Source organism: Triturus cristatus, chromosome 10 (genome assembly GCF_964204655.1).
Source record: "Triturus cristatus chromosome 10, aTriCri1.1, whole genome shotgun sequence".
Classification (NCBI taxonomy): Eukaryota; Metazoa; Chordata; class Amphibia; order Caudata; family Salamandridae; genus Triturus; species Triturus cristatus.
In genome coordinates, this window is record NC_140593.1 from 1,224,299,974 (window position 1) to 1,224,312,793 (window position 12,820).

Consider the following 12,820-nt stretch of genomic DNA (forward strand, 5'->3'; position numbering starts at 1 on the left):
TCTGGTACGGTACAACAGTTCTCTTTCACCTTACAATAGTTCTCTGGTACCGTACAACAGATCTCCTGCACCATACAATAGTTCTCTTGTACCGTACAGCAGTTCTCCTTCACCTTACAATAGTTCTCTGGTACCGTACAGCAGTTCTCCTTCACCTTACAATAGTTCTCTTGTACCGTACAGCAGTTCTCTTTCACCTTACAATAGTTCTCTGGTACCGTACAACACTTCTCCTGTACCTTACAATAGTTCTCTGGTACCGTACAGCAGTTCCCCTTCACCTTAAAATAGTTCTCTCATACCGCACAGCAGTTATCCTTCACCTTACAATAGTTCTCTAGTACAGTACAGCAGTTCTTCTTCACCTTACAATAGTTCTCTTGTACCACACAGCAGTTGTCCTTCACCTTACAATAGTTCTCTTGTACCGTACAGCAGTTCTCCTTCACCTTACAATAGTTCTCTTGTACCTTACAATAGTTCTCTTGTACCGTACAGCAGTTCTCCTGCACCTTACAATAGTTCTCTTGTACCGTACCCCAGTTCTCCTTCACCTTACAATAGTTCTCTTGTACCGAACAGCAGTTCCCCTTCACCTTACAATAATTCTCTGGTACTGTACAGCAGTTCTCCTTCACCTTACCAATAGTTCTCTTGTACCGTACAGCAGTTCTTCTTCACCTTACAGTAGTTCTCTTGTACTGAACAGCAGTTCTCCCTCACCTTACAATAGTTCTCTGGTACCGTACAGCAGTTGTCATTTACCTTACAATAGTTCTCTTGTACCATACAGCAGTTCTTCTTCACCTTCCAATAGTTCTCTTGTACCGTACAGCAGTTCTCCTTCACCTTCCAATTGTTCTCTGGTAAAGTACAACAGTTCACCTTCACCTTACAATAGTTCTCTGGTGCCATACAGCAGTTCTCCTTCACCTTACAATAGTTCTCTCATACCGCACAGCAGTTCTCCTTCACCTTGCAATAGTTCTCTCATACCGCACAGCAGTTCTCCTTCACCTTACAATAGTTCTGTTGTACTGTACAGCAGTTCCCCTTCACCTTACAATAGTTCTCTCGTACCGTACAGCAGTTCCCCTTCACCTTACAATAGTTCTCTTGTACCGTACAGCAGTTCTCCTGCACCTTACAATAGTTCTCTTGTACCATACAGCAGTTCTCATTCACCTGTCAATAGTTCTCTTGTACCGTACAGCAGTTCCCCTTCACCTTACAATAGTTCTCTTGTACCGTTCAGCAGTTCCCCTTCACCTTACGATAGTTCTCGTGCACCGTACAGCAGTTCTCTTTCACCTTACAATAATTCTCTGGTACCGTACAACAGTTCTCCTTCACCTTACAATAGTTCTCATGTACCTACTATGAGTTTACATGCAGTCACCATGAGTTTACATGCAGTCACCATGAGTTCACATGCACCCACCATGAGTCCACATGCACCCACCATAAGTTCACATGCACCCACCATGAGTTTACATGCACCCTTCATGAGTTCACGTGCTTCCACCTTGAGTTCACAGGCACCCACAATGAGTTCACTTGCACCCACCATGAGTTCACATTCACCCACCATGAGTCCACATGCACCTACCATGAGTTCACCATGAGTCCACATGCACCCACCATGAGTTCACATGCACCCACCATGAGTTCACATGCAACCACCATGAGTTCACTTGCACCCATCATGAGTTCATAGGCACCCACCATGAGTTCGCAGGCACCCACCATGAGTCAACATGCACCCACCATGAGTTCACAGGCACCCACCATGAGTTCACAGGCACCCACCATGAGTCCACATGCAACCAGCATGAGTTCACTTGCACCCACCATGAGTTCTCTTGCAGCCTCACTGAGTCCCTGCCCTCACAATGAACATGGTTGAAGTAACCTCTAAAGTTCTTCCTGTTGTCTCTCTACAGGTGGAGGGGAAGGTGTATCTCAATGACTAGTGCTGAAGGGACTTCTAACGTTCCTCCTGTTGTCTCTCTCCAGGTGAACGGGAAGGGGCTGTCCCAGGAGCAGACGCTGGAGGCGCTGAGGGCTGGCAAGGACCCCCTGCTGATCCAGGTACTTCGACGCAGCCCGCGGATGAAGGGTGTCACTGGGGGCAGCAGCTCCCTCCACGACCTGCACTTTGTGGACAGCGGCACCCAAACCGACATCACGTTTGACCACATCATGGCACTGGGCAAGCTGCGTCCACCCTCTCCGCCAGTGGTCACCTTGGAGCCCTATGTCCTCTCTGAACTGTGAGTATCTCTCTGCTCCCGACCCCTGGTGGACGACCCTCAAAGTAGCAATGATACTGAGGTCTGCACGCATGTTGGGGATAGTGGTGTCAGTACAACCCAAGATGTCACTCATCGCCCCTTCGGGCAGGAGCCACTAAGACTTGTTTGACTAAGGGCCTGACGATGATCTTGGTGGATGGGGTTACTCGGTCACAAACGTGACAGATATCCCTTCCGCCAAATGATAATTCCATTATATCCCATGGAGCTTGTAATATGGAGCTTGTAATATGGCGCACGGAATATCCCTCACATTTGTGATGGAGTATCCCGTCCGCTAAGTTCGTAATCAGGCCATCATTCACTAGTTTGGCAAGGTGCCTGTCTAGATACTGAGTGTGTTGGGCGTATTCACTCAAACATTCATCACTCACTTGTCCGTCTAATAGGCCACAGAGCTGTTTTGGGATTGGTCCCATTGCTGCTTCATTGGCAGTAGTACAAGATCATTGTGAATGGAACCAGAAGGGAGGCGGTATGGAGGGCAGCCTTCTAGGCACTGTGATTGGTGCTTTGAGAAATGAAAGTCTCACGCGCGTTGCGTGGAGCTTAGCTGCCGCCCTTTTAATGTGGAGTTTCTTGATCCCATGTGTGTCAACAGTTCATGTCTTTACAGACGGGGCATGCACTTGCTGTAATTGCGTGTGTGACCAACACAAAAGCGGCTGAAAGGAGTGAGTGATTTCAAAGCACAAATAATGCCCGTGAAAGGGCTCTTTTTCCCTCAGAATGAAGCCGTGAATTTAACCGCGCGGTACAGGCCGCTTTCACCCTGCTTGTCAAATTGCACAGGGACCTATTGTGTGGGATAATTCATGTCTGCAGGGAAATGTGAACAAAGGGAAACGAAAAGGATTGGTACGTAGAGGGTGAAGCTCCAGGGAGTGGTACTGGCAGGGCCAGGAACCCCTAAGCCCCCGGCAGCTGGCAAGGCTGGTAGGTTAGAGGACAGTGCCCTTCCCTGGTATGAAATACACCATACAGCTTGAAATGCAAGGCCTGCTGTATGATATGGAATAAATATTTCTAAAACAGCAAACATGGCCTTCCTTTTGATCAAGGCTCAAGGAGCAGTGAGACCTGCCCTGCCGACACCCCGCCCTCTCTCCCAGGCGGCGGGCATAAGATGCGGAATTCCGTGTAGAGTAACCGCGCGGAATTACCAAGAACTCGGTGAGATAACGAGGAATTATGCAAAAAACTGAATTCTGCATGTAGGGCTATTTTCTTAGCTCTGGCTTCTCACGGCCAAAACAGACACAAGGATGTATTTTGTGCTCAGAAATAGAGCCACGTCCCACAGAACTTGAACAGCGAGTGTGAGCAGCCGCTCGCGCTCACTAAGGGGCAGATTTACAAGCCCCTTGCGCCACTTTTGCGACACTTTTCCCATGTTAAAAGTGACGTAAAAGTGGCGCAAGGGGCTTGTAAATCGGCCCCTGAATGTGCACTTGGGGTAGGATTGCCCTCCAATTTACTCCTGCCATTTAGCACTGTTTTCTTAGCTTAAGAGGCACACTTGCGTCCAAAATTCAAATAAAGGTGTATTTATAAGAAATAGCACTGAATGTAACACAGCACGAATAGCGAGCGCGAGCAGCCGCTTGCATTTGCTAAATACGCTCTTGCGGTAGGATCTTTCGCTCCAAATCACTTTTTAATTACGCAAGCGGGAGTAAACACGTCACTAACGGCAATTCTACGTGAACGAGTTCTGCAGGATTACTGAAATTACTCTCATTACTCTTGCCTAATCGAAATCTTGCCCAGGTCTAGATTATTCCAGGTGCAGATGCGCACTCGCTAAAACTACTCCTAAAATAAACGAATTAAATATCTACCCATATTGAGTAATTCCCCCTTGAATTAAAATGTACTTTCATATTGTAGCAAAAAAAGCCTTTCCTGGTGTCTTGCCCCCTCTGCTGTAGGAATGCAGGTACTGCCATGCGCTTTTTGCTCCATACCGAGTTGCGGTTGGTCTAAAACCAACAAGTTACTGGTGAGCTACAAGTAGCTAACCAGCTACACCTGTGAGTACAGTACAGTGGTGTGTAGCGTGGGGGATCGAAGGGGGTGGGAGGGGGGCTGTGGCAGACGGTCCGCACTTACAAATGCAGAAAACATCCCCCCCCAAAGGCAGGGCCCGCCTCGCTTGGCAAAGTGCCTACGTCTCTGTGTGAGTAGCTCTATAACCACCTGTGAGAAGCTCTCCAGCCACCTGTGAGTAGCTCTCCAGCCACCTGTGAGTAGCTTTCCAGCCACCTATGAGTAGCTCTCAAGCTACCTGCGAGTAGCTCTCTAGCCACCTGTGAGTAGCTCTCCAGCCACCTGTGAGTAGCTCTATAGCTACCTGTGAGTAGCTCTCCAGCCACCTGTGAGTAGCTCTCCAGCCACCTGTGAGTAGGTCTCCAGCCACCTGTGAGTAGCTCTCTAGCCACCTGTGAGTAGCTCTCCAGCCACATGGTGGCTAGCTCTCCAGCCACCTGTGAGTAGCTCTCTAGCCACCTGTGAGTAGCCCTCTAGCCACCTGTGAGTAGCTCTCTAGCCACCTGTGAGTAGCTCTCCGGCCACCTGTGAGAACCTCTCTAGCCACCTGTGAGTAGCTCTCTAGCCACCTGTGAGTAGCCCTCTAGCCACCTGTGAGTAGCTCTCTAGCCACCTGTGAGTAGCTCTCCGGCCACCTGTGAGTACCTCTCTAGCCACCTGTGAGTAGCTCTCTAGCCACCTGTGAGTAGCTCTCCAGCCACCTGTGAGTAGCTCTCCAGCCACCTGTGAGTAGCTCTCCAGCCACCTGTGAGTAGCTCTCCAGCTACCTGTGAGTAGCTCTCCAATGTTCAAACCAACTTACTAAATTAGAAGCTTTTGCTTGGTTAAATTAATATATGTTTAGCAAAATTGAAAAGCGTGTATTCGGGATGAAAGCGCGTGTATTGTCAGAGCTCTTAACTGATGTTTGCAGCAAAATGGTGAAATTTCCAATTGAAGTTCCAGTTCCATTCCAGCCATTCAGTTGAGCAACAACAAACAGATTTCAGCACCAACATACTCTTTAGGGTTGCAGGGATTCTGCGTATGCACAGAACTATGCGCAGGAAACCAGGACCTCAGAGAATTGTGGTGTACCAGAAACTCCCCTCTGAACTAAGAACCCCATATCCGACTAGCTTAGTGTCCCATTCGTTATCCGAGATTTAGCTCGGCAGTCCCAATGTAAAGACAACCCAGAACAAGCGACTTAGATATTCTCAGGAGTGGTGGGAAATCGAAATACCTGTTTGTACCTATATATCAGTCCACAACAGAATAACAAAGACGCGGTAAAGTTTCAAGAGTTTATTTTATAAACCTCGCGTTCTAAGATGCAGTACTTTGGCTAACACAAGCAGACAAATGGTTAAGATCAGAACCATCAGCATTGTTACAATACCATAGAAAATGAAAGGAGCAATCATAATAATACTGACAGTGGACAACAACCACCCTCCTTTCTCTAGCAACTAATAAGTTATTATTAGACTAATAGAAGGTCTCTTAGGCTTGCATGGGGGACCCCATACCGTATGGATCAGCTTAGTGGAATCACATCAAAGGATCAGCTAGGCTCTCTCCTGCATCAGCTCTTCTGTTCGAATGAATCTAAAACATTCTGTTCTGCAATATTAAAAGCACTCGTCCTTCAGATATTGGCAGCTGCATGTATGATATGTCTAAAAAGTGGTACGATCAATCTAAACACAACACACTGCACCGTCTAGTGTCCTAGACTCGTTCTTTACATGATCTACAGACCAAGGTCGCAGCACACTGTTAAGAATGTTAAACAACAAACTGTTATCCTGTAAGGCAAAGTTGAGTAAGCATTTCTAAAATGAATAACATATAACAACAGTGTCGCATGCAAAGCAGCAGAAACGGCAAGCTGGCTTTCTAACAGATGGCACGGTTATGCTAACTTAGTGTTGTAAATAGGGAGTGGCTAACCCATACTACACCCCCCCCTTGATCGGACTACTAACCACTAGGGGCGCACTTAGCAAAAACGCAGAGTTCAAGTGAGATAGAACGGAACCAAGGGCATGAACTATGAGTCCATAGAGTGTAGGTGTAAAAGTTCGGAAAACAAAATGCAAAAAATGGTTGTAAAAGAAAAAACGACGTCACAGAGACGTGCCATGTCGCAGAGGAAAAAACCCATTAAAAAAATCGGGAAAAATGACAACTATGGATGCACCATGACTCGACAAAGTACAAAAGTCAATCCATTAAGGTGTAAGCACCGTAGGTTGCAACAGCTTCCAAGAGGAAATCATTGGAGCGTTCCGCAAAAGTCTCTGCCATCCAATTGAGCAAAGCAAAGGAACACACGTGTTCTTCAACTATCGGAGCATCCAGCGGGACAACTGTCAGTTTCTTCGAGATAACTCCTTTCAAGGAATTCAATGGTGGCCTGTCCGATGTCCCAATTACCAAGGACTCCATGCTCAGCACCCAAGGCCATAAACCCGACACCAGAACAGGTAACCTCATGAGCCACTAAGGGGCACATTAAGTCATCAAAATCCGGGTCAAGCGACACCAAGTTTGATAAGCACAAATCCAGAGCCCACTGGAAGGGACAATCTAGGCAGTGAAAGACAGGTTGTACACAAGTAAAAAAGGGAAACCGGAAGGACAATCCATACTTGACGCTCAAAGTCGCCAGAGGCAAAGTGCCGTAGTATTCAAGCATCCGGCTACGAAGATGGATCAGGCGGGGCATGTTGTCTTGCAATACTAGGCGTGCAGCCATATCGTAGCGCGCAGATCAACAAGAGGATCCCAGCCGCAATAGCGAGGAGCAAGGGAAAACCTCTGAAGACGCTTGAAAAAATAGAATGTAAAAACGCTGGGATCACACCAAAAACAGTTTGGAAAGAAGTCACGAGGCCTGAGCCCACAAGTTTTAAAAAGTGAACAAGGCCACTCGTAGACGAAGCATTAAAGATAGTCTGTATCAATGTTCCAAAATGTAGGGGGAGGTCAGTATTTAAAAGAGCCTGCACCTCAGTGCGTGTGTTTGCTACGTTTAGAAGAAATGTTTCACGGGACGAAGTCAACGCGACTTCTGTCTGAGACAAAAGAGCCCTTATTCTGCTCATCCTGTTGAACTCTGCGTTCAAGGTTGGAATCGTAGGCCAGATGGATACATCGAGCCGGCTGTGCGGGGGTGGGAAAAGGACGTTATTACAGTAAATCACCCTTTGCGATACAGTCACTATGTAAGGAATACCCACCAGCATCCCACAGCAAGCTTCACTATTTAAAAGCAAATAACTACCGTTGGCAAGCAGCTTAAAAGTAGACGTTATTACTGGCATAGGAATCCCTTTTAGGACGTAAGCTAAATTAGGAGTCTGTATGTTGCAAGCGCCCTGTAATTGTATATGTCTACAAACCACAGAATGATCAGGAGCAGAAGTGCATTCTTCACCTTTTAAGTAAACCTACCTACCATCCCTTACGCATCTATACGTGAATGGGAGAGACCAAACTTCGCGCAGAAAGGCATTACCAAGTTGTTCATATCTGCCTATGGCATAATGCTTCATGCACAAACTAAACTTAAACAAAGAAAAAGGCAACGTGATCAATCCATGTACAAGCCACACAGCGGAATTTAACTCAGCAACAGAGAAAGGTAAAGGTTCTAATTTTTCAATGTGCAGTAATGCGTAAGTGGCGTCTTTCATGGACATGAACTGCTGTTTCGCGGTCAAATTAAACGGAAGGAACAACAATGAAGTATTCATGTAATCCCATGGGACTTTCCCTGCCTTTAACGTTTGCAAAGTCCATGCAAACTGCATAATTGAACGCAACTGATTTTGACCATGATACAACACAGATACATCATCTTGCACAATGTCAACGACAGATGAAACAATATTATCTAAGGTATAAATTCTAGAAGACAAGGTGTTAATACTATTATCTATCACAGCCAATACTTTCTCCATATTGGCCTGGTCAATAGCACGTAATCTTGATGCAGCTTCAATTTGCGATAACTTCCAAACTTCATTGTAAATAGCATAAACCCATCTTTTGGACCTGCCATGCGCAGGACCCTTAATAAAATCATTTAAATCTATTTTGTCATTTAATCGTGACAAATGAAGCTTAACTGAAGCCAATGTGGAATGTTGCAGCCATGACTGGCATAACTTACCCACAGAGTAGGTAGTCACAGTGTGTGAAGTTGTAAAACGAGGGTCAACTCTAAGTTCTGTATACCCCGGTGTCAAATCCAGAAAGAGACGTTGACAGGAATCAGAGCTCGTTTGCCAAACCAACCAACCCTCAGGATTCAATGCTGAAACATTGAAGGTGTTGTTGGAAACAAGAGACTGCAACATAGAAAGGGACAGATCTGTGTGATTTACCCAATTCGGATAAGCACCCAGATCCGGGATCGAGGGGGAATTTAATTTTTTAGATATAGCCAATCCAAAACAGGTGGTCTGAAAAATAGATGAATTCTAAAATAACATATGGTTTGGGATAAGACAGGCACGGTGCAAAGCTTCTGTTCCTTGTACCTGCCAAGGTTTAGTTCCCCAAACCGATTTAAGATCGACAGTAGCTTTCCATAGGTCATAACCTCCGATAGCCAATTCATCCATAAAGGATTTGGAATATATTAATTTGGTGTGTGTCAATCTAACCTTAGAAGCGGGTTCATTCGCCACCTTAAAATAATAAGACTCAGGATTAGACACACTAAAATCTGAGAAATACGTGGCATAGGGACAGGACAATGTTCCCACTGAGTGAAATTAACAAAATTACGAAAAGTATTAGCCCTGTGTAGGAAATGTGTGCTATAATGTTGATAGCAAAATTGCTCTCCATAATTTGCAGTGTTTAAATACAAATCTTCAGCGTCAAATGCAGCATAATATTTCAAATCAGAAAACAGTGATTCTATGGCCTGCACATCCCAATCATCCGATCGGATGTTCTGTTTAACTACATCACCCATAGAAACACGGAAAACAGTGGGCACATTAATAACTTCGGTGGGGCCATGAATTTGAAAGTTCACAGCATCCCAGGCAATTCCATCACGTACAGGCCAGGCAGTGATGTTCACAAAAGTCTGGTCTCTTTTCATGATGTGCGATGAGGAATGAGGGGCCAAAGTTCCATCAATTAATCGAATTGTAGATCGTTCATGCAGGTAGTGTCCATTGATAAGTCTAAAAAACACTACCACAAAGCCAAATGTCATGAACAAAAAAATACTTATCAGCACCAGCCAGATGTAAGTCCAAGGTGCAACTAAAAAATGTCTCTGGAACCAGGCAAAAAGTATAGAAATTTTGGAAGGGGCAGTGGAAGTCATAGATTCAGTGTCAAAGGACGAATGTGACTGGGTAATGGCTGTTGAATGTAATAGAGGCAAAGGGACTTCTGCAGGATAAGCATACTCAGAATCATCAGGCAAACCACCAGCCGTAGGTGGTATAGAAGGACCAGGAACTGTAAGCATCTCAATGGAAACTTCAGGCAAGATGTTAGAGGGTGGCACCACAACAGAATTTCTCAGCATTGAAGGGCAAGAAACTGAAGGTGTCATACTATGGAGAATCGGCCACCCGCTGAAGTTTGACATTCTCAATCGAGATGTACCTGTTGTCCTTGCGACCAGGAAGTGGAGGTAAAACAACTGTACGTGTACCCAGGACTCCAAGCACCGGGACCGGTGCACGATAAGATGGGCCGAACTCCTTCTTGTTCTCCACCTTCTCACGGACCAGGTCTCCAACTCGAGGTAGCCAGCCGACTACCGGAATCTGGAGCGCAGCTTCGGATGTAGAGGGTACGTGTTCCTTTGCTAGAGTGTCTCTGGCTTCTTGTAGATTCTGCAATACAGCACAGTGGTCATCTAGGTCAAAAGGCAGCTGCCGCCATGTCTAGACCATCAAGGTCTGGGACAAACATTCTCACTCCAAAGAGCATCATGTACGGGGTCCTCCCACCCAGAGACCTTCTAGGGAGATTATTAAGTGCACGTTGCACGTCATACAAGTGGGACAGCCAGTTCCGGCCTGTATCTAACACCCTCACTGTCAAAGATTGCTTTAGGTCACGGTTCATTCGCTCCACCACACTATTGCCCTCAGGCCGGTATGGAGACGAAAATGTGACTTGGACCCCCAAACTTCTCATTGCCTCCTTGTACGCCCTTGAGGCGAACGCAGGGCCCTGATCAGAATGCAGGGTACCACATGCAAAACTCCCTATAAAGACACGCAAATCCTTGATGACAGTTCTGGCATCAGCACTCCTTTGTGGCCATACCCACAGGAAACGTGTGCACGAATCAACTGCAACCAAGATGTACTTGTACGCAGTATCAGAAGTAAAAGGACCGCAGTGATCGAAATAAACACATGCAAGTGGTTGATTAGATATATACAGCTGTGTTTGTGGTGGACGCGCCGCAGAGGAAGGTTTAATCTGCTGGCAAATGTCACAATTAAGAACATATGCCCGCGCTTGTTTGTACAAACCGTGGCACCAGTAACGTTGCTGCGAAAGAGATATAGTAGCCGACACTCCGGCATGCGCAGACGCAACACCTTCGTGGGCAGCTGATATCAAAGATGGTCTGCAGTCCGCGTTGGGAATCAATCTGTCACCAACGTCGTTAATTGTCACTAACAAGACGTTATCAGGACTTAAGCGATAATGGTAACGAGAAGGGAAACCTTTCGGAAAGTTTTTCCCAGTCTCATGAGCAGCAATAGCTGCCAAGATGTCATCATCGATCTTACTTTTGGATCTTGTAACTGCTGCTACTAGATATGTTGCCACTGCGGTTTTAGCTGCCTCGTCAGCCAAACTGTTACCGACAGCATGGACACCAACTCGTTGGTGACCAAGAGTGTGAATTACATTCACAAGTGGCAAATGGTCTTTAAGATCTGCCACTCAAACCCAAAGCGTTTTATGCTTTATTGTGCTACCTTTGGAGTCACGAAAATCATTCTGAGTCCAAAAATGTAGGTTGTCATTGTAAGATTGAACACAATAGAACGAGTCACATACTATAAGAGTAGTGACCCGAGTATCAGCAAACTCCAGTGCAAGCACCAGAGCACGTAGCTCTGCTAACTGCGCGGTACAATCACCCAATGACTGCGTATGCACGACATCAGATTGAAACTCTCCATTTACGAAAGTACCCACGACAATTGCGCAGGCTGCTGAATAGGCGTGCTTTGATCCAGTAGCGGGTTGCGCAGACCCATCAGTGTAAATGACACAACGGTACTCCTCGAGTGGGCGCAACGTCAGAGGAGCCGGATGAACGAATTCATACTCCAAGAACTCCTGAGTCTGCAACGCCGCGTCAAAGATATATGTGACGTCCGGCAAAGTCAAGGAAGTTGCCCATTGTATCCACCTTGGATGCAAAGCCTTAGAATTCGGTACACTAGCTTTAGTGACTGCCTCGAGGGCAGGGTATGGTGTTACCACCAGCATGTGCTTTCCTTGTGAGAGCGCTCGTTCTTTCAGGATCGCCATCTGAACTGCTGTCAGTACTTTTTCGACAGCGGAGAAGCGCAGCTCAGCTGAAGTGTACAGATGAGATTTGTAAGCAATAGGAACAGTATCGCCCTCATTGAACGTTAAGTAGGTGAAACCAACCACGCCTGGCACAATTCTAATGACCAGGTTGGTGTGATTATCACGAGTTTGTAAAAACTTAGAAGCAAGAAGATCAGACTGCAAGTTTGCAATGCAGCAGAATGCTCAGGCAGCCAGCAAGATTTGGTAAAAGTAGGTTGTACCAATGCATAAAGCGTCTTGATACGCTGGGCATAATCAGGAATGTAGGTACGAGCGAAATTCAGAAAGCCCAGCAATGATTGCAATTTTTTCAGTGTTGTAGGAACACGAAGGCGTGCGCATTTCTCTAGGAACTGGGGAGCCAAGCCTCGGCCCTCATTGTTGAGTTCGTATCCCAAGAACAACACTGTGAACTCGGCAATGTGGCACTTCGGAAAATTGAATTTATAACCGAAGCCTGCAAACATAGTTATTATGTTATCCACGCGAGCCAGGTGTGGAAGCAACTCGTCATCCGTTAGATAGATGTCATCTACATACGAGTATGCTTCCGGGTCAACATACTCTAGGAGCGAGACCACTCGAGCAGCAAAGACCCCAGGGCTGTTCTTATAGCCCATTGGCAGCCTGTTAAACTTTCTTTGTTTACCGCCCGAGGTAAAAGCCGTCCACTCACTACTCTGAGGGGACAGGTCATGGCTGTAAAAGCCATTGGAAATGTCAAGTGTGGTTTGTGAACCGTTTTCTCACAAGACTATCGACGAGAGCCGAACTGTGAGTATTCTGTACCGCGCACGTCCGGCAGTGCGAGTTTAAGTGCCTGTAATCCAAAACTAGGCGGTACGACCCGTCAGGCTTCGTCACAGTGAATAAAGGATTAATCA

General features: G+C 46.3%; 1 protein-coding gene across 3 annotated transcripts in view; it reads left to right on the forward strand.

The window, feature by feature from the left end:
- The window catches only part of PDZD4 (PDZ domain containing 4), a 391,499-nt gene that overhangs the window by 305,687 nt on the left and 72,992 nt on the right, over window positions 1-12,820 (forward strand). For all 3 annotated transcript variants that reach the window (XM_085629776.1, XM_085629778.1, XM_085629777.1), the window contains exon 2: window positions 2,017-2,273. In XM_085629776.1, coding sequence (XP_085485902.1) covers window positions 2,017-2,273 — 257 coding nt within the window. The remainder of the gene's footprint in view (window positions 1-2,016; window positions 2,274-12,820) is intronic.